The following is a 21,652-nucleotide window of genomic DNA, read 5'->3' as shown; positions in this document are numbered from 1 at the left end:
GTGTTTCTGGCCGTTTGATATTAAGAGTCAGTGATGCTTGCAGTGAGATACTGAATCCTGTTCATCCGTGTATTGACCCTTTACTCAATCTTTACTAGACCGTGACTTTGACTATTGACACTATTCATTCTGATGGGATATCCATTTGGAGTGACAAGTCAAAGGGGGCTGCCTTTGATTTTTTTACAATCTTAACTCCTCTTAATCCTCAGATTATTACTTATTCTAAATGTTAAAATTAAAATGGCATGTTTAAGCCATTTTAACTAATATTTATTTCTAGAAGCAGTGTAGATCGTGATCAGAGGTGGCCGAACTAGGAACTCACTCTCCCTCACTCTCTGTACAATCAAAGGAGGAAGAGAAGTGGTTTCAGGAAGCCGTCAGCTATGGGGTGTTTTTTTTTTTTTTTTTTTCTTTCCAGTGACTAGAGTCTCATGCAAGTGCCTGAAGTTGGATAGGCTCAATCCAGGCCAGTATGTTAATAGTCCTTGTAAAATAGTTGTTTTACATCTTTTCAATGAGTTCTGAATGGATAGGTAAATAATAGCTCATCTTTCTTTTCTCAGGTCATATTAAAGTCTCTGTGTAACTCTATCTGTGAGTCAGTGCAATTGAGCTGTTATCTCTGTATTATGTAAGTTTAGACTTTTCATTTACAAAGGTTAGCGTTTTGCCTATCTTATGCAGGAAAGGTTGGAGGCTATCCCTATATCTTGCAACATGGCGTTGGAGGATTCTAGTTAAATGTTTCTCTAACTTGAGGGGGAAAGGGTTTTATAGGAAAAAAAACCTTTTTCTAATAAAATCTTTAAATAAATAAGAATTTTATTGCTCATTGAGTAATTAAATTGGGATTCTTGTTATTTTTATCTAGGGTCTTTTCCAGGAAACTTTTTAGGTTTGCATATTTCCTAATAGATGGGACTTATGTGATACCCAGAGGCTTGGGAAGAGGCTGCTTGCACCCTCTACTTCCTTTAAGTGTGGATAGTGATACGAGACTCAGTTTACCCGGGAAGCAGGAGGTGTCTAGTTTTAAGAGTGGTCTCATTTATAGAACGGAGAGAAGCTGGAATAAGTCTTGCCGTCTTTACTGTTCCTATTGGTGGCAGTGATTTTGGCAGCAGAAAAGGGAAACACACCTTTTGCCTGTGGGAGGCATGTTGCACTGTGTGCTATCAAATTCCTGCTTTTGCATTTTAGGCCAGATTAACTAGTGCATAGTTTATTAAGTGTGTTTAATTGAATTTAATAAAGTTATTTTTATTTTATATATTGATAAGTATAATGCGCATCTCTTACTTTTTGGCCTGGATTATTAGTGTGTCAGCAGAAGTAGCGCTTTTTGTTTACGATGGTGTGTGCAGCGCTAGGGTCCCGACTTTGCTGTTGGTACTTAGGCTTGGACTGTATGAATAGTTACTTTATTCATAAACGTCATTAAATTCATTACTAAGCCTATGTGGAAAAGGGTGCTGGGAACTGATAAGAGTGTCAGCTCACTTGCGCTTGTGTAACCAGCAGCAGTGCGCACACAAGGAGTGTGCGGTAGGGTCATCCTGTGTTCAGAAAAGAGCCCTGCTAGAGCTTTGTGATCTGCTGGCCGAAATGTGGGTTACACCTCACTCCGCAGACACTGCATACTGGGCCAGCTTCACTATCTCTGTATTTTAAAAAAGTTAAAGATGTATTGCATTGAAGTAAATTCTAGATTTTCCACTGTGCTTGGCTGAGTATGTGGCTGTGTTTCTGAGATAGGTAAGTCATGGGCTAAATGGTCTTTGAAATGAAAATATTGTTAATCTAGAATAAGAATTTGTCCCAGAACAGTACTAACTAGAAACACATACAGATTTTTCAAGTCTAGAGAAATGTGCAATTAAAGGCAGCTTAGCCTTTAATGGGCAAGAGATGTGGAGCGCTCAGTGTGTGTTATAGATTCGGTCACTGACCATGTTCAATTAACTTTATAAAGTAGAGCAGTGTGAATAAAATAGTGAGGGAAGTGCCATGAGAAACTAAGTAGAAGTGCACAGCCCTCCTCAGATCTAGTAACAGTGAACTTAGGTGGTCACAACAGTCAGTAAGCCAGAGCAACCAGTAATTCTTTCACTAAATCTACGTTTTGGAGGCATTGCACGCTTACAGCCGTTGCAGATTTCAGTTGGGCTGTTCAGTGTTTCTGAAAATCAGGACTTTGATATTTAGAGCTGGACTATCCAAGTTAGCCTCAGAGGTTACTTTTGAAAATATGATTTCTTGTTTTTTTTTTGACCTCTAAGCTTTTATTTCATCGTCTCTGAAGAAGGAAGCATTGGTATGGAAGATGATTAGTCAATGCTGGTCTGATACTGTACTCAGAGATAGGAGTAGCATAGAGACATACCACTCAGGGAGGAATTTTTGGTTGTTAGGTCTCAGGTGGGCACAACACACCTTCAAGCTACATGGCTGCATCACTTTTAGATAGGTGTAGCGAGGTCTTTGTCTGAGATGGAAGGATTTAGGAGGATCCGATGGCAGGCAGTGACCTTGTTCTTCCTTCTTCTCTTAACTTAGGAATAACTGAATAATCTGGTGTGTTGTGCATCAGGGAGGTCGCATTTTCTGCTACCTTAACAGATGAAAGCTGTCTAGAGGCTGAATCACCAACTGTATAGTATTCTTTATGCCTGGAAGAGCTGAAAACATTCTATTTTGATACAAAATTTTCATCTGTAATTTTTCTGTTGCATGTAACAAGGTGAAATTTTCTGATGCGATATTGCCTGTTTTCTATGTTCTGGTTTTGTGTTTAATGACCTATGGTGCTTCTTGTGATCTGTCTCGTAGGTTCTGGGATGAATTTGCTGAAGATCTGTGAAAAGGTATGGTCAGTGTCTTGCCTTGATGCTTGTGCACCGGGATTAGCAGAGAAACTAGGATGCCCTGTGCCATCCCACTCAGTCCTGGTATGTGCCTGTCCAGAAGAGTTGTTAACAAATTGTCGCTGGAACAAATTGAGCTCTGTGCTGAAAGTTCAACTAAGGGGACTCTCCTGGCATATGTTTGTGTGTGTGTGTGTGTGTGTGTGTGTGTATGCACAGTTATCCTCAGAGCAGTGCTGGTTCATTTAATGTTTCCAGGTGCGTTGTGAATATATATGCCAGAGCAGGAACAGAGACATCTTTGAAAACTGGTAGTTGATGTCTGGCATGACTTTCATCATTGATCAGCTTGGACTCCTGCATGCCCTGGGGTATGAAGACAGAAGTTTTGACAGAGGCTCCAGTGATAAGAATCTGCTTTTCTGCCTCTGTGTGCCCACAAGCACCTCATCATTGCAGAGCTGTGCACAGCATGTGTTAGTGCAGCAGTAGAACCCAACATTTGCATTTCTTAACAGTGACCTTGTTTTAAACCGTTTGTAGAGTTAATCTTTATGAATAATTTTGGATATTTAAAGCTCCTCAGTTCACATAAGATAGCAGTGAAATCAAATCAAGCTGAATGTCTCTTAAAGAACGAGTCGATTTAGCCTTACTACCCAGCACAAGAAGAGCTGTTGCTATAGGTGGTGCACATGTGAAAGACTGTAGATAGCTGTCACCTGATTCCTCTGAATTCAGTGCTAGTAAAGTAGCTGACTAGAGTGATTCCAGTGCCAGTCTCCTATAAAAGAGGAGGAACGTACTAAAAATCCTTATGCATGCCCTCATATTTTTAAGGATAGTTTTCATCTCCTGTTTTTCTTCTCTGTGGCTATCAAACATGGCTTAAAAGAATAGAATTCTTGCCCCCTGAAATAATAGGGGTCATCTTCCAGCATTTGATGTTGTAATGTGTATTAATGTTGTGTTTGCTCTTGTGTTTGCATGGAATATCTAATTTTTTGTGTTAATATGTATGGGTAGGTGCAAAATTAGATGGATGTATTTATGTTACTTAATGCGAATAACTGGAGCTAGACCTAGAGTTAAAATGCTACTATTTACTTGACGTATTTCAAAATCTAATCTGAGGGGTATTTGTGAGGTTCTCTTAATTTAAAAAAAAAAAAAAAGCGCGCTTCAAAATCTCTAGAATATTTATGCCTTAAATACACAAAGGTAATTATGCCAGCTGCTCTGGGGTTGTTTGTTTCTCTGTTACAGCACATTGTGTCTTACATTCCAAGGTTACTTTGCGTTTTCCAGCTTTTTTTCACTGTATATTTCTTTTTTTTTTTTTTCCTTAGGGACCCGTTTCTCCTTATTATATTAAACGTTACGGGTTTAGCCCAGACTGTAAAATAGTAGCATTTACAGGAGACAATCCAGGTGAGATGATTAAATGTGTAAGATTCAGGGGATATGATTTTTTACAAACTAAAACTCTAAAATCAATCGCATTAGTTCTCAGATGCTTTCTGTACCATTTTGTCAGCATTAATACCTTTTTCCAACAGCCTTACCTCACTGTCACTGTTTCTTCTCAGGTATAGACATACTGTATGAATTGAGTGCTAGAAATGAATTCCCTTTTGCCTAATAATTAGAGGCAACCTCATTTACCTCTTGGTTACTTCATTTTGGTTTGTCTGCACCTAAGAAACTATTCTTAATATGAATTGCTTCTATTTTAACTTGGACAACGTGGATTCAGAAGCGTCTGTTTTAACTTGTCAAGCTGAAAGGTGGAAATGGTTCTCCTAAGATTAGTTTTCCTTCTGTCAGATGGATAGATCTCAGTGTGAGGACATGTGTTAATTTAGAGTCCGTTTTGGGAATTCTAGAGACTAGACTGGTGCAGTGTAGAGCAAAGAAGTCTGTTTCTCAAGGCTATAAAAACAAAATATTTATCCACATTTCAATAGCATGTACAGGTTTGAATTAAGATGGAGGCTTCATCATGCTATGCTTTGGCATGCATATTACAGGGGATGGTTAAACTCAGAATTTACCAAACGTCCAATTTTTTTTTATAAGACTCAAATCCAGCTTAGTGTAGTAAATGTGACTACTTATGTCAGTAGTCTGACGTAAGTGGGAGTCTCTGTGCTTTAAAGCACCGTATTAAATAAGGGTCCACAGTACTTTGAACTTGACTGTGTAAAACACTGGAAAATCCTGCAGTTCTGCATTTTTTTTTTTTTTTTTTTTGTCTTGAGCGTTCTGATTCTATGTTCAAAATGACTCCCTCACCCAAACTCTTTACCCCTCTTTCACAAAACCAAAATGCCATTGTATAGGCCAAGGCGATTTGAAGCATACTATAATTGAGTTACATGAATAACTTTTTATTTCTGACTCTTGCTTTCAGCATCATTGGCAGGGATGAGACTTCAAGAAGGAGATATTGCAGTAAGTCAGAACATACTCCTGAAAACTCTCCATATCTCTGAATAAATGAAAGCCATGAAATGTAATATAGTAACAATAACTGTAGGTTATCAGTTAAATTAATCTGTTAGCGCTGATTTTGTTTGTTGGATTCAAGCTTTTCTTTTTTCTTTTTTTGATCAATCTAAGCTGGCTGAAAGATTTTAAGTAAACTCTGTGAATGTTTTTAAACTAATGCTCCAGACGTTAAAACCTGTCCCCGTCTCGTGTGTATTTCCCTGATGAGACAAGTCAGAGCTTGCTTCAGTATGAATCCAATTGACTTAATGTGTAATTTAAAAACAATTAGTGGTAATAACAAATGGTTTTAATTTAATTTCTGTATTGCTTTCTATGCACACTGTGATAACACTTCAATTATTATTTTTTTTTCCTTCTAGATTAGTCTTGGCACAAGTGACACATTGTTTCTTTGGATCCAGGAACCAACTCCTGCTTCAGAAGGTCATATCCTCTGCAACCCTGTTGACTCTCAAGCATATATGGCACTTTTATGGTAATATAATTTATTTTTTGTACATCTGGGGTCAATAAGATATATTTCTTTCTCTATATTAGAATTTTATTTCTTTTGCAAAATGATAATGAATGCAGCATTCAGCATTCTGTACAGTACATGGCAATCTGCTGTGGAAACATTTGCATCAACATTATAACGTTCACATTGTTTAACGTGGGTAACTGCGACTGCAAAGTTGTGGAGGATAAATTCTCATGGCAATAAAAAGGTGAAATTTGTTTTTTATATACATAGGGTCAGCTCACTTTGCATCTAAGGTAATATATTTAATTTACGGAAATAACGATCATCTGAAATACAATAATCTGAAATGTCAGAGGCTTTGCCCAGACTGGGTAACTTCTGTGCTATTCTAGTGGTCCGGAGGGGGCACAACAGTGTAGGTGAAGATTCCCTTTTTCGTAGAGGAGCATACTCGGTGCTGCTCAGGGACATATTAGGCTGCGCGTGTGGAAAATACTGAGACCTTAAGAAGCCCAGCTGTGAGTATGATCCTCATGGTAGCATTTGGTTACCGTAGTTAGGGAATGGTTTGGCCCCTAGCCAGACAAGTAGGTGCAAAAGATGGTCTAAAGGTATGTTGTCCCTCACTGGGTCACTGTATTTGAGATGAAAAAGTTTCAGAGTAGGTCAGACCATTTAGGCATATATTTCGAAGTAACATACAGAAAATTCTGTATCTAAGTCCCCTGGACTGCACGGAGCGCAGCACAGAATTTATTGGCAGGGGAAATTGGATGGGGCCCTGCAACCCTCTTTGTATCTTGGGGTCAGGACATTGTGTTCCTTGGGAAGGCCTTCAGAAACAGGCAGCGCTGTATCAGGGCCACTAATTGTGAATATGGAGATATGGCCCTCTTAAGAATCTAAGATAGTGGTTCCCTCCCCCCTTTGGTCTCCTGCTTATTTGTTGTGGTGGTAACGTTGTTTCTTTTAATCCAAAATAGCAGAAGCATGAAGTAGCTACTTTGGGAAATAGTTTCTGAAGTGCAGATTTGATGGCATTAGTGATTAACTCAACCTGCTTCTGTGGATCCTGAGATTGCCCCTTGCCTCTGTCACCACAAAACCAAACTGTAGATTCTTGTGGCTCAAAACTTCAACAAAGCTCAAGTCTGCCTTTTAACTATAGTGTTGAGTCTTACATGTACAGTAATAGCATCCTGTAGATGACAGTGGGAACAGTGTTAGTGAAGTTGAGCGTATTAGGGCAATATCAATTGTTGATATTGGATACTTTTGGAGACTGTCTGCGGATGGAGCTAATTACTTAAGAGAGAATTTTTTTCCAGTGCTGCTGTGTGAAAGAGCTGTATAAACAAGCGGTTTGTAATAGGAAAGGAGAAGGTGAGACATGTTCTTTTGAATAATCATTAAATTTCCCTCCTTTTACTTCTGCTTAATGCGTGTAGAAGGGCAAATCTCTGTATTTCGGAACACGCTGTTTCTGTAGCCGTACAGATGTAAAGAGTTCCTGTTCCTTGCCTAACTCTTTCTGCCTCCATGGTGCACCTTTTGCACCAATGCCCCTTATGTTGGTATAAATGTTTATGGGATGATAGACTAGACACAGGACTTACCGGGCTAAGGATAAAAAGAGTACATGAGCTGTGAGGCAGATTATTTGTACAGAAAACTCAAGTAGCTTCAGCTGCTGTTACTGGGCATGTTCAGTGATTTCCTTGCCCCCTTTCTGGGCATTTCTGTGCCTTTCCAGCTGAGCTGCTCGGATAACTCTATGTTGGAGAGTATCCAAACTGCTCTTTTGGGTCTGAGTCAAACGTTGAAGTATGTTGCAGGAGTGTTATATTCACAGAAGAGACTAACGAGGTGACTGCATAGGGGGTGCACAGATTATGGACACTGAGCAGATGCATATTCTATAGGCAACTTTAATTGTCTGGTTTCTGGATTACTTGAGCCTCAAAGCAGAGGCAGTTAGGGTCCAGCATGATTTATTAGCTTTGGAACAGAATCGTGCACATGCAGCTGTGGTGCTTTTTGCTAGAGCTCGTAAGTCTTGTTGGACCCAAATTGGCTCTGTACCGGTACCATGTTCTTGAAATAAAAAATGCGGTGTGGAGGTGCTCTTGCTCCTCCTTACAGAGTCATCTCTGGTTGAGCTTTTTAGCATCAACTCTGTTAGAGTACTTGTGACTGCATATGGTAGCACCGCCTCTGCACACCTCCGCACCCACAGGACAGAACTTTCTCTCTTAAGTGATTAGCTCCATCTACAGATAGTCTCCAAAAGTAGGTGTCCATCTCAGCTCCTGCAGTGCAGCCAGACTCAGTGAAGCCCTTTACCAGAGTGCTGGCACAGTGCAGAAACACAGCTCCACGGGACCCAGCCCTAGGCCAGTGTGGACATAGCTCCTGCTGCTGCCACTTCAGTGCGTGCAGGATGTTCCCCAGCGCTTTGGGCTCCAGGAAACCTTAGCAAGTCAGGGACTGGGCTGTGGCTCCTGCGTATGGAGCTCTGAGGAGGTATCTGAGCTGTTTCACTAGCCTGGGTTTTCAGATTGAATCTAAGCTGGCTCACTGGAGAGATGTATATCAGCATCTCTGCACTGTTCCTCAACGTGTCCCGTAATATTTGTATTCCTTCTTACGTCATTTCTTCTCCTCTACATCTCTTTGCATAATGAAGAGATGATAGTATCTTAGTTTGCACAGCTGTATTCGTCTGATACAATAAACAGTAGTACTGACTAAAACAGCAAATTGCTTAGAAAATCTAGGACCAAATGGTTTGGAAAATGCGTATGGTATGTTTGTGTGTTTTAGTTTTAAGAACGGCTCTCTGATGAGAGAGAGGATCAGAGATGACTGTGCTTCAGGCTCCTGGGATGAATTCTCCAAAGCCCTAACGTCTACTGTTGCTGGAAACAATGGAAACTTGGGTATGAGCCTTAGCAAGGCTGGGAATTCCAGGGTTTCCTTAGACACGCTTACAATTTTGTGGGAGTTGCACCTACTTTTTATTTGAGTCACGATAAAGACCAATCATTAAGTTAACTGGAGCAAGGAAAATTTCCTATTGTGTATGCAGAGAGTCTCTTGGCAGGCTAGGTGCCATGGTAGTATTTTCTTTTGATATTCAGGAAATAAGAAAATGGTATTTATGGAACTGTTCTGGTAATTGAAAGTCTTTTAGTAGCCTCTTAGTAGAATTTTAAAACTAGTAACTTCTGAAGGAGGCTTTTATTAAAGTTTGTTGCTTTATACTGAGGACTCAAACTAACTGGACTTAAGGAGCTCCATATTCTCTCTTTCTCAGTCTGCAGTGTTTTTGATCTCCAAATGTTATTCTGTAATGCTGTTCAGTGCATGTGAACAAAGCGGTGATACTGCTGTCAAACGACAGGCAGATTTTTTGCACTTTCTCCAGTCTGTGTCACAGTCTCATTTCTTGTTTTTTTCCTCACGTTTTGCTAAGTGAATCAAATCAAACGAAATGACAATGGAAATATTTAAAAATTATTAATAAACCCCTGTATTTGAAGTTTTACATTATTTTCTTTCCTAAAGCTTAGTATTTCACAGGGGTAGTATATAGCTCTGAAGTAAGTTAACTAAAGGTGAGCCTGTGTGTAATCAAGATTAAAATTTAACCATTGTAGAGCGGGATTTAGAATCATTGCAATTGTATTAGGTCTGAATTAATATGAGTAAAATTAAATTAAAATCTCTAGGTCAAAAAGTCTTTTTTGTTTTGTTTTTTTTTTTTTTAAATCCAGATTTTTAAGCTATAGAAGACTTCATTCCCTAGAAAAGTGAGTTTAAGATATAGTTTCTTGACGCTGTGAGGTTAGCACTGATTTAATTTTTAGAAGTTTAGGTCTGTTGCCTGTGAAATCCAGTCTCTGTGGGGTATTAAAATGGCCAGGAATCTCTCTTCACTAGAAGGCAAATCAACTCAGGTGTTTCTGAAAATGGGAGAAAGTTAATCCAAATCCTAGAAGTCAGCCACTTTAGATTGTAATAGAAAAAACTAGAAGATGATGAGAATATTATTGATTTCAGGGATGCCAGGACACTTCCTCAAAGTTTTAAAACTTGTATTACAGTATATTCACTTGGAGAACTCGATCCCCTTTAAAATGAGTGCTTTATGGAAGTCATTGCCAATAACCTGCACCCTCAGATACCCTCTGGGTTACCTGAGGAGGTGGTTCATATGTAAAAACACAGCAGAGTCCATAATCTGAGTTCCTGAGAGAAGCAAAGCAAGTCAGGAACTGGTGAGGCTTCCTCGCTTTTATCACCTGTCCCCTGCCCTCCCTGTTGGGTAAGAAGATGCCGCTGGAGGTTTCAGAGATTTGGAGATGGGCAAAGGCATCTGCTAGGATGAGGTTGGGGTAATGAGAGTAACAGGAGTAAGAAAGAGGGCATGAGGAGCGGGGAACAGATGAGGGTCCTGTTATGTGTGGGTGGCACCTGAGAAGAAGGCAGAAGGAAAATTTGGAGGAGGAAACTCGCTTCATCTGCCAAATGCAATGTGGCAGCAAGACCAGAAAGGAGGTATGGGGTATACGTTCCCTGGCAGTGCCCGCACGCATCTGTAACCCACGCTGCTACTCACTGGCAGGTCTTTTGAATATTTAACCTTTATCATATTTTTAAATATTTAATATTCAACCTTAATATAGTGTTATGTATGCTAAAGTACAGTACTATTTTTATCTGTGGGATAATATTCGTAGGGCTGCTAGGGCAGACTCTTGTTCCAAAGATCTGAACCTTAGAGATTCTCCGTAGTTTCTTAGCTAATCTGTCCAGTTCTCAGCCTCATTTCCTTCTATTTCTGTCTCCTTTTTGAATGTCTTTTCTGACCCGCTCCTTCTTGCTGTCAGTACAAAGGAAATCTTTTTCACACTTTTATCTAGTTATCTACAAAACATTACTGCATTTCTTCAGGTCTCATCAAAACTATTCAGAGACCAGCTCTGCTTGTAACGTCTAATGCTCGCTAATAAGCTCATGAAATCTAACTAGTGTATGAAGTGTTCCATTATTCCTGTACTCTTCTTACTAACCTACCAGTTGTCCCTTTTTTTTTTCTTTCAGCCTTGCATAGGACCTACTGAAATTATTTCTAAGATTTGTTATCTGTGTTACTTGCATATGTGTATGTTTTGGTGGATGCATGCTGTTATTTAGACTTGTTTATTGTATTGCTTGGATTTTTAGAGAAGTATTAAACATGTCTGGCTCTAGGCATCTTTTAGATGCGCATTTTTAAAAATCTGATAGTAATAAAATTAAATTCAATAAACACCTGGTCTGAAATTAGTGAAGAAACAAGCTGTGTGCTTTTTGCTTGTGCAGAGGGAGGTACTATACGAAAATGAATTGCTTTCTCTAATGAAGCAGGCTGAAACGGTTTTCCATGTACATGGTATGCTTTTATGATTATTTTAGCCATACGCCGAAATAAGAATACAGCTCTGGGCTAGGTGAAAACATAGCACTCTTTAATTTTTCTTGTTGCAGGTTTCTACTTTGATGTGATGGAAATTACTCCTGAAGCTATTGGGATTCACAGATTCAACAGAGACAACCAAAAGGTAGTAATAATCTAATTAAAATCTGAAACCTTGAAGGAGTACTGTCAAGGCTTGAAATCTTTGCCATTATCTTTTCCATCTGAGATATTTGCTTCTGAGTTTCATTTATTGATGCAAGTCCTTGGGATGATTTTCCTAAGGAATTATTTGGTCTGTACAGGTCATCAAGCATCTGCAGTGAAGTCTGAACTAGATCTCACAAGGTGTTTTTTCTGTGAAATATTTCCTTTTGCTTGAAAACATGGATTTATGGAAATCAACGGTGTTCCTGAAGCAGGGTTAGATTTAAGTTTATGGAGAGCCTCTAAATTTCAGACACACAAATAAGAATGCGTTGAAATTGTGGGCCATGATAGTTTGTCTTTTATCTTGCTCTGAATGTGTATGTAAAGACAGTACCTCATTTGGCTGTCCTTCATGTCTTTGGGTAACGTACAAGCCTTGTGGTGGTATGTAATGAAAGGCTCAAGGCCCAAATCCAATTGGAATTGAAATAGAAATTATGTTATGGAGAAGAAAGTTCTTTTGTATCTTTGCTTTTTTTGCTCTTTTTTTGTTCTTTTGGTTTTTTTTTTTTTTTTTTTTTTTTTGAGGAATGGATTTTGTTTCAATGTCTGGCTTTTCAACTGGTAGTGAAACTCAACAGGTGTCTTTGATCAATCGTGACTCCTAGTCGATTAGACCTCACTTAGATGAACAGAGATTGATACTACCTTGTGTTTGCAGTGTAGCTCTAGTCTCTTAAATACTTGCTATTTAAATGAATGCATAGTCACTTCTTGCAGTTATCCAAATTGTAGACACTTACTGCAGTGCATGGAAAAAGTCAACTTTTTGTGAAAGATTCTTATTTGCTTTGTGGTTTGTTATTTTCCTATTTCTGTTGCCAGTCGTATACTGCAGTTGGCAAAAGGACAGAAAAATGTTATACATAGCAATTAAATGCATTAATAAAAAGATTAGATGGTTCCACTTTTGTGCAAACGGAAATAAATTTAAACTTTGTGACATTGGTTTATGCATCTAAATTTTGTCTATTCTCTTCAGTATTACATATTTTGAGATATAGTTTCCTAAGCAGCCTTTGATGCTGAGGAATACACAGTGCAGAATTTACACCTTAAATTAGGGCCTCTTCCCATCGTGCACTGATTTCAAGACTGAAGGATTTGCTAACAGTACCAAGCTTGTAGGCTGCGATCTCTGTCGTGAGTCTTCAGGAGCATCTTGTGTATGTGATTGAAGAACTGGAATCAGACTTCAGGATGAAGATAATGAACTATAAATTTGTTCCGTATTTCTAACCAGTCTCCAAGTTGATATTGTGTACTTTATAAGGTGCATGTTAACACATTCTCAAATTGACCTTCTTTGATACAGGTTTCAGACTTTCCAAAGGATGTGGAGGTACGAGCGTTGATCGAAGGGCAGTTCATGGCCAAGAGGATTCATGCTGAAAAACTGGGATATAAAGTCAGTAAGTGTGATGAAAAAGCTGCAGAGCTGTTGGCACTAGGGATCAAGCACAAAGATAGGAGTTCTGAAAGTAATGTCAGTACTGTGATTCTTGTTCTTTCTGATAGATGCAGAAACTGGCGTGAATTCTAAATTAGCTTCCCGGAAACTTTTTGATGGTGTGTTGGAGACAAGTTTTTGGCAGATACTGAGTTTAGAAGGACCAAGGGTTTAACTTTGAATTTTTCTTTTTTCAAGCATTCTTGCTATTCCATTGTTATTGAGCTGCGTTGTCAATTTTTAACAAATAGCTTGGGCTTCCCATAGCTTATTAACGACAAGAAGGCTAACCTTCTGCTGAAAGCACGTGACCATAACTCAGAGAATCTGAAATCTGTGTTCAGTTCCTTGTTCTGCCATAAGCTTACTTGTTCACCTCAGTTTTCTGTTCATAAACCAGAAGCTCTTTCTCTGTCTTGTAATCTAGAAAACATAATCACAAAGGATTTTATACACAGACACACACAGACACACACAGACAAACACCCCGTATGTTTTTCATGCAAGTATATTTTTCGTGTATATTTGTAAAGTGATAACTCCAGGAGCAGGAACTTAAGAAAATCTAGAGATACTGGAACAAATCACAAGATCTGGCCACACCACCTTATAAATTTACACTGGAAGGTTTTTCCTGTTACATGTTTTCTTGTATACTGGAAACGTTATTTATTTATGGAGGCAAGCAGAGATTCAAATAAATCATGTTTAAATACCTCTTAATCCTTCATTCTTAGATTCTGTTCTCTCAAAAGCTTGGCTAATATATCCTAGAAAGCTCATGGCTGAAGAGGATACATTTGCATACCAGGGGGCAGACAGAAACCGGAGTGGGAGGAAAACTACTTAAGATACAGGGCAACTCTAATGCAAAAGCAAATGGGTAGAAATTACCTGTAAAAACATTTACGCTAAGTTTGACAGCCAGAAACCTAACTAGTTTTAGGATATGGCTTAATAGGCTTTTAAAACATAGTTATCCACAATAAAAAGGTGATGGGTGTGATTGGATTGGATGTGTTCCTGTAGATGCCTTGGAATCTTCTATGCTTTTGTTTTGTTTCATCTCACGGGTCTTTCAGCTATGTGGTAACTAACAGATGAATTGCTTTAAAAAAAGAATGGTGGCACAGCGTAGGCTCCCACTTTTCCTTAGTGGCATTATTTAAATGTCATCTTCTGTATCTGTGTAGTGGTGGCAGCCTTGCATCTGCATTTGCTGCTGTCAAACAGCAGGGTGTGAAAGCACGGTGTGTTCGGAACGTGTTTCAGGGCACCAGTGAGCACTGTGGGAATTACTCTGATGGTCTCAGACCCTGTCTTGTTTAATAGCTGCTACTTTTCAGGCTACTTTTCTTGTTTTCTAATGTAATTTAAAGGCTTATTCATCTCTTGGATTAAATACACAGTCAGGACCCTTGTGTTTATTCAGTTCCATCTAGGCCTTGTCTACATGGGGAATTTACTTTGCTTTTTCCAGGAATCAAGCTGATTTACGTTCAGAAATATAATTACAGCTGTTTAAATCTTGGCTTTTTTTGGCTTACACTACAGGGAGAGGACAATAATAATTGCTTACAAATTCCAGAAATTTGGATGATGACTCCTACTAGTAGATAGATCTGTAATAGAAGATGGAAGTGACATGATCAGTCACAACAGACGTTTTCCTGCGGTGTCCTGTGGTTCACGTGGTACTGTCTCGGTGCAAATGAGCTAGAAAACAAATTGCAAATTTCCCTATGTGCCATAAAAGCATTTTTGTAGATTCATGAACCTACCTCTCAGTTCTTGGGCCAAATTCAGTTTGACTGACGGTAATCTTGAAAGCACAGGATAGGCCAGAAAGCAGCTTACGTGGAGAAGAATTTTGTAAAAAAAACAAACAAAAACTGCCTTATAGAGTTCTTAGATGTGCAATATGAACATCACAAAAAGGAGATAATCCCTTATAATTTAGTTTCAGTTAATGAATTTATTATCTTGCTAGTAGCAGTACTTTAAACCTCCTCTCTGTCTAGTTAGCTCTGCAGTAAGAAGTGTAATTACGATGAAATATTGTTTTATATTGGAGGTTTTGTTTTGATTTGGTGTGCCCAATACCTTATAGATCCTTCGTAAATTGCAAATAATATTTTAGTTTCAAAAATCTTGAAACGACGGAACTGCTGTGTTGATGCTTGGCTGTGGATATGTGTACAAATTTCAGTGCCACTGATGTACCAGTAGAGGGCAGGGGACCCTTGTCTCTCTGTCTCTGTCTCTGTCTCTCTCTCTCTCTCTTTTTAACTTTGAGGCTGGTATGTCTGTGTGTGACAGCCTTGTTTCGAAAATGGCACAGAGGCACCAAATGACCCTTAGGAGAAAACTTAGACCTTAGATTAATCGTGATTAAAGGGTTTTCAAAGTGTGTGTCACTGTGTTATAATTGCTCTAATCTTTCTCAATCAGATTTCAGGGGAAATGATTCAGTAACACCCTATATCCTGTTTCCCTTATTTACTTAAGGGATGGTTAGAGCGCTGTGATCTAGGAGTACACAAACGAGATTTGCTCTGCCCCTGTCGTTTACATACTCCAGTGTAGAGGTTCATGCAGATAAGGTGAAGGTTTGCTGTTTTCACTTTATTTTCCTGATTTTGATTGTACCATAAACACCTTCTGTTTTGTCATTTCCTTCTTCCTCCATCCTCTTCTGAAAGCTCAGCTTAACAACTGGAGTTCAGAGACAGATGATATAGATATGCTGGATGGGAACCTGTTGGAATAAGGAACTCGTGCAACCTCTCTGTAGCCAAAGCCATGGCAACTTCGTAGAGAAATGACAGTGTCTTCAGCTCCCTGATGCATGTGATCACAGCAGCTATAAAGCTGTCAGTGGTTCAAAGTGATCTTCCCATGTATACTGCAATAATCCTGATGACCTCTTCAGATTTGCTTCTGTTCCTGGCCAAACAGTTCTGAAATTCGTATCGTCACTAAGAGGAGAACGTTATGACCCTTGCTTGGACCCAGTGAAGCTGCCCTGGTGAAGACCTACAAAGCTGATTACTCTTGGGACCAAATTCTACCCTCTCATGGACAACTGGGTGAAGTAAATTTTGCCGTGGCATATGTTATGTATGCTAAAGGAAAACAGTACACAAGCAGGACTTCTGCTGTAGTTCACAAATGTAGTCAGTAGATGTTTAAATGGTGTGCTGGCCTATAGTGCCGACACCTCTCTGCTGATGGGAATTGCAACACTACATGTGCACACCCTGGGTCAGGTGTACTGGAACTGTGCTACCTAAGTCAGTCCTGCCTTTCGTGTGGGCTAATTACCTGAGGTGGGCTGTGTTGAAGCTGTTGGCTTTGGGTACGGGTCTTTATACTCGGTTGTGCCTGTCAGTGGGTACACAATACTCCAGCTGCCTGATGTGCTGTCGGTGTCATGTTTATACCTTTAGGAATCTGATTCTTGCCACCTAAATGTCATCGGCAAGGGGAGAGATGGATAGAGGGTACCAAATTTTACAAGCTAAAGCATTGTCTATAAAATCCGACATCTGTGTTTATTATGTAATTTACAGTTTGTTACGTACGTAAATCCATCACTTGCAGTAGCGTTGATGCCCTGAATTGTACTGGCCGTCCGGAGCGCTTAAGTATTTCCTGGGGCAACACAGATATGCCCATGTTTTTGCACTGGTGTACGAACGAGCTAGTTTTTTTCCCTTAAGTGCGTTTCGAGTGTATGAAAGAACATCATTCTGATTGTGTATGCAGCTAGATGCATCCTTAAACAAAATAGCAGTCCCACAATGCTGGAAAAATGAGGAAATGTCAGTGCATGGTGGGCCTGACTGTTCGGTGATAGGAGTGAGAACTGCGTTTTTCTAAAGAAGTCAGTCTAAAATTACACAAGGGCAAACTCCAAGATGTCAAATGATGTTTTCCTTGTATCTTCAGATACTGTTTTCCTCTGATGATATTTTCTGCAAGCTGAGACTAGTAATAGTTTGCGGCTCTTGATCGCTGGGGAAGGCAGTGAGAGGAGCTCCGAAAATGCTGATTAGGATAGCACGGAGGCATTGTGTTTCGTTGCTCACGTTGTCCTTTAGATGCACAAAATCCCAAAGGCGAGGTATGAGGTTGTCACTTTGCAGCCATGTGTTAGTCCGTTGGATGCTAAAGCGGCTCTCCCGTTTGGCAAGGCTAGATGCCACTGGTCCTTGGGACACTCCTGGGATGACTTTGCGTTAGGCTAGGAAACAGAATTGTTTGCTAATAATTATCTTTGACTGACTGGCTTCTATGGTTGTGGTCTCTAAACCGCTTACAGGTCGTCAGCAACTTTGGGGGTACTTGTTTTACCCATCTTCTTTACCTTTACGGCTAAGCATGCAGCTGCTTGGGTTGTAGCAGTGTTTTGGCTGAAATGAGGAACGCTGTGAGTGAAGCCATTTTGTAGTTGCATACAGATTAAATTGATGTTTATGCCCTGCGGGATTTAAATTTCTCGGAGAAATCAATACTAAACTGTTGTGTTGGCTTCGTGCTTGTCTCTCACTGTTTGCTGCTAAGAACGCTGATGATACTTCAGCAGCACCAGGGTGACTACTTTGTTAGAGGTGCTATTGTTTCAGCGAGCGGATGAAAACAGTTTAGAAATCATTTGAGGACAGCGCCCTTGACAGAAAGAGAAGTTGAAGTCCTCTGTTTAAAACAATAGTAAATAGTGGTAATAGTCACATTTGTAGTACTGGAAGATGTACGAGTAGTGATGGTGCAGACTGGACTATTCAGTATGGAGCGCATGCAGAATGCAAATAGACCTTGCCACTGAGTCTTAAGCCTACGTTTTTGAGGGAGGAGTGTTGGCTCAAGAAGTGCTTTCATATTCCTCAAACGCAGAATCTTCCTCTCACTTGAAGTCAGCTATAAAGGACATTTGTATTTTTTGATGAAGCTTCTGGCTGATAAGAGTGCCAGCGTGAGGCAGGCAGTATATTGTGAAGAACTTTGCTGTCGCTTCTCTCTTATTTCCTGCAGAGCATCGGACTTTCATCGCGTAGCAGAGCCTCCTAGGCCCGATCAAGCAGGACTTGATTTTTAAGACAGTGATCTGGAATGGAAAGTTGGTTAGCTCATTACCAGTTCCCTGACCAAGTCTTTTACAAAAAAGGGCTTTTTATTATTATTTGGCTCAGGAGACTATAGTATTAGTTTCATTTTAAAAAGAGTTAGATAAAACGTCTCTGAAGGAAATGACCTAATGTGCAGTACGGAAGCTGCTTACGTGCTCTAGTAATTTTTAATGCAGTCGCTATTGTCTTGCTTTTATTTTGTTTTATTGTTGTTAGCCATATACAGGAAACACAATGAAGGCGGAAAAGCTGAAGAGTTAATAAAAAGATTGGAAAGGGTACTATCTGTTTTGCTTTCCTGACACATTGATAAAATGTTGTCATTGTTTGAACAATCGCTTCTAATGTTTGGTCAGCAAAAGACCAAGTATTTAAATGGTTCAATTCCTGTGCCCTGATGTTAGGAGAGATTGTTTATGACTGCTTCAGTGGATATGCTGTTCAAGCAACCTTCTGAAAAATAGCCAAGCTGTCAGTTGGCTGATTTTGTTAGAGTTTCGTGGACCTCCTGGAAGCTAGGGATTTGGAGATTGGGTTGAGTTATCTGATAAATCTTCTATTAGTTGTTTTCCGAGCCTGAGCTATAGTTTTAAATCCATTTAGATTAGCAAGGCAGTGACGTGATTGCAGTCTATAAGTACTTTCTTGGGGAAAGGAAACTTGATATTATAGGACTCTTGAGGCTTGCAGACAAAAACATTACAATGTTCGATAGCCGGAAGTCAAAGCTAGGCGGACTTGAAATGAGAAGCAAGGTGCAGGTTTTTAACAGAGAGAGAAATCAGACAATGCAGTAATTGGCGGTGGATTCTTTAGCACTGACAGTTTTAAGAACAAAATGGGATATTTTTCTAAATGCAGGTGTTTTGGTTGAAAGGGACCATCTATGTTGCAGAAGGGTGAGTTTTCAGGATCAGTGGTCTAGTCTATCTCAGAAATATGTGAATCTGTAAGATGCCGTTGTTAGGAAGATTTGTCCGCTATGTATCTGCTTTTACATTGCTTTGTGTTAATCATTTATAGCTGATAGCAGCCTCTAGTAGCACTCGTAATGATCCCCTTTTCTGATGATCGTTCTGCTTGTAAAATACTACATTTACTGAAGTTGACACTTAGCCAGTTTATTATTTTAAACCTTTCTTCCTGTGTCTTTCCATATTTCCATTTTTGTTGCTCCAAGGTGACAGGCGTGTTAGTGAACTCTTACCAGCTCTTCCAAGATTCTCTGGTCCCTCCAGCTGCCTTTCTCCTTTCCTGGTTTAGCTTCTTTTACACATCTCATATTATATGTCGGTTCTGATCACTGTGTGTCAATGCTTCCAGCCGCATCAGCTCACACTTGAGTTTTAGCATTAACAGGATTCTTCTGGATAAATCCTTCTTTCCCTTCCTGCTCTATCTCTTTACACGTACCTTATTTTTAGCTGTGATCTTGTTTGTTGCACGAGATTAAGAAACAGATTTGAGTTACTTTATAAAAGAGTGTAACCTAAGATTTCAAAATAACTTTTAAGTTTCTAAAGCATGGGTTCCATCTAGGTTCAACTTATTCAAATGCTCTGAAATTCAAGGAGTTAATTTTTCAATGTATGTGTGTGTATTTTATATAACAAGATAGGGGTGTGTGTGTGTATATGTGTGGTTTAAGTCATCTTTGCCTGTGGAAGACTGGCAATGCTGTTTTAAAAAAAAAAAAAAAATCCAAAAAATCATCTCTCTGTCCATTCATTGTAATAAGTGATGTTAATTTACCTTTTTTTAATTTAAGAAAAAGAAGTATCCAAACCCCATAATTCTTGTTGCAGTAAAAACAAATTTTAAAAAAAAGTTCATGCTTCTGCGGACAAGTGGAATTTTTAGTCTACTTTTATAACTTTAATTCTCTTCCGATGTGAGAGAATTAATGTGAGCAGCTTTTCTTTATTATTTCTGGCCGTTGGTTCTCAGGAACAAGTATGAAGGGTATTCCTTTTCCGCCTTTAAACTTTAATGTTTTTTAACCTGTATATGCAGTATCTAATTTGTCCAATAGCAAAGGCATGCATGGTGCACATAAAATGACAGGTCTCAGCCCTAAGGCTTTCACAGTATCACTGTGGTCAGTGTGAAAGGTGGCGAAGGATGAGACGTTCATGAAAATAAGCTTAAAGTACAGTACTTAACTTTTAAAGTTCTCACTTTGACATGAGTATGAATATAAATTTTTTAAGGTTTGCACGTGAAGGCTGGAGTTTGGGATCAGACTGACCCATGGCAGAAAGCTTGGATGTTTTCAAGAGTGAGATTAGAGTGTCCAGGGAAGTCCCTTAATTTCCTTAATATGGTAGCTGACATCGAATTCCTGAACCCAGCTCCCGGACTGTGATACCATTACTGCCTTTGATGTACGAAAGGCTGAACTTAATGGCCTTTTACAGCAGCCTTCAGCTCATCAGTTCTATACTTTTCCTAGATGGAAAATCTAAAGAATGAATGGAAGAACGAAAAGAAAAAAAATTTTGCTTGAATCTGAAATTGTCTTTTTCTGACTGCACTTAGAGTGATTGTACAGCATCAGAAAGGCTTAAAAAGTAAAACTAAACTCAGGAGTACCTGCTGTGCATTGTACATCTATTACTGCTCCAGGAGCAAGTGAGTTTAAAAATGGCCACTTCTCTGACACTTAGGTTTAAGTGTTTGTCTTCCATTTGGAAGCTTAGCAAGTCATATGAAAAACTTTCTGAACCTTGAAATTTGAAATTAAAAACAGACATATGTACATACATACAAACACAGGGTGGATTTGTGTTAGTTTTGATTATGTCTCAAAGCAAAATCAGATTTTAAAGGATACTTCTGCTGCAGATAAATGTACATGTCAATATTTATCCGAATGTCACTAAAGTGTGGTGGAACTCTTAATATTTCACCTCTGGATATGCTTATGTACTGAGCTGCTTTTTCTGAAATGCAGACTGTTTCAAAGTTTTGGAAGTTTTGGCAGATGAAAGTTCAGTTAATTCCCGTTTGTGTAAATCAGCTAGCTGCTCACTGAAATATAAACCTATGTGCTTTTTTATTTCCGCTTTTGCAATAACACTAAGTGAAATGAACGTTTGCACTGGAATTCAAATGTGCTGAATGTTCTGTCTGGAAGACTCTACTAGAAGCTGCTTCGTATGCCCAAACACATAATATTGAGTTCTTGTTTCTTTTTTTACAAGCCGATGATATTAGCAACAGTAACAATACAAAATAATATGTATTCATTACAGGTCGGATATCAAGTGCTGGTAATGTTTTGAACAAATCAATTGACCTGAAAAAACATTGGATCTCCTTGGCCTAAAGTTGGCGGTCCGCTGGTATTTCACGTGATAAAGCTCCAACTTATTTATCTAAGTACCCCATCACTGATGATAGCTTTCCTCAGGGTGTTCTTGGGGCTTGTTTTCGGCAGGTTAAGGTGACTCTTGTAATGTTTCAAATATGGGCTTTATTGGTAGAGTTAGGTTAAGGTTAAGGAGCTTTTTTTGTCGCTGCTAGACACTGTGTTCTGCATTCTCAGTGTCAGAA

The 21,652-nt window shown here is 39.2% G+C and overlaps 1 protein-coding gene across 13 annotated transcripts in view; it reads left to right on the top strand.

Annotated features, from left to right (window-relative positions):
- The window catches only part of XYLB (xylulokinase), a 99,518-nt gene that overhangs the window by 31,247 nt on the left and 46,619 nt on the right, over positions 1–21,652 (top strand). For 10 of the 13 annotated variants that reach the window (XM_009681872.2, XM_009681854.2, XM_068934186.1 and 7 more), the window contains 7 exons: positions 2,836–2,954; positions 4,220–4,301; positions 5,284–5,324; positions 5,744–5,859; positions 8,671–8,786; positions 11,380–11,453; positions 12,834–12,930. In XM_009681872.2, the coding sequence (XP_009680167.1) occupies positions 2,836–2,954; positions 4,220–4,301; positions 5,284–5,324; positions 5,744–5,859; positions 8,671–8,786; positions 11,380–11,453; positions 12,834–12,930 (645 nt within the window). Of the gene's footprint in view, positions 1–2,835; positions 2,955–4,219; positions 4,302–5,283; positions 5,325–5,743; positions 5,860–8,670; positions 8,787–11,379; positions 11,454–12,833; positions 12,931–15,670; positions 19,782–21,652 lie in introns of those variants that run through there. The other 3 variants (XM_068934190.1, XM_068934192.1, XM_068934185.1) reach the window with 3 other exon arrangements.

The sequence above is a fragment of the Struthio camelus genome, chromosome 2 (assembly GCF_040807025.1).
Source record: "Struthio camelus isolate bStrCam1 chromosome 2, bStrCam1.hap1, whole genome shotgun sequence".
Taxonomy (NCBI): Eukaryota; Metazoa; Chordata; class Aves; order Struthioniformes; family Struthionidae; genus Struthio; species Struthio camelus.
The sequence above is the reverse complement of the archived record's forward strand: the minus strand, read 5'-3'. Positions and strand labels throughout refer to the sequence as shown.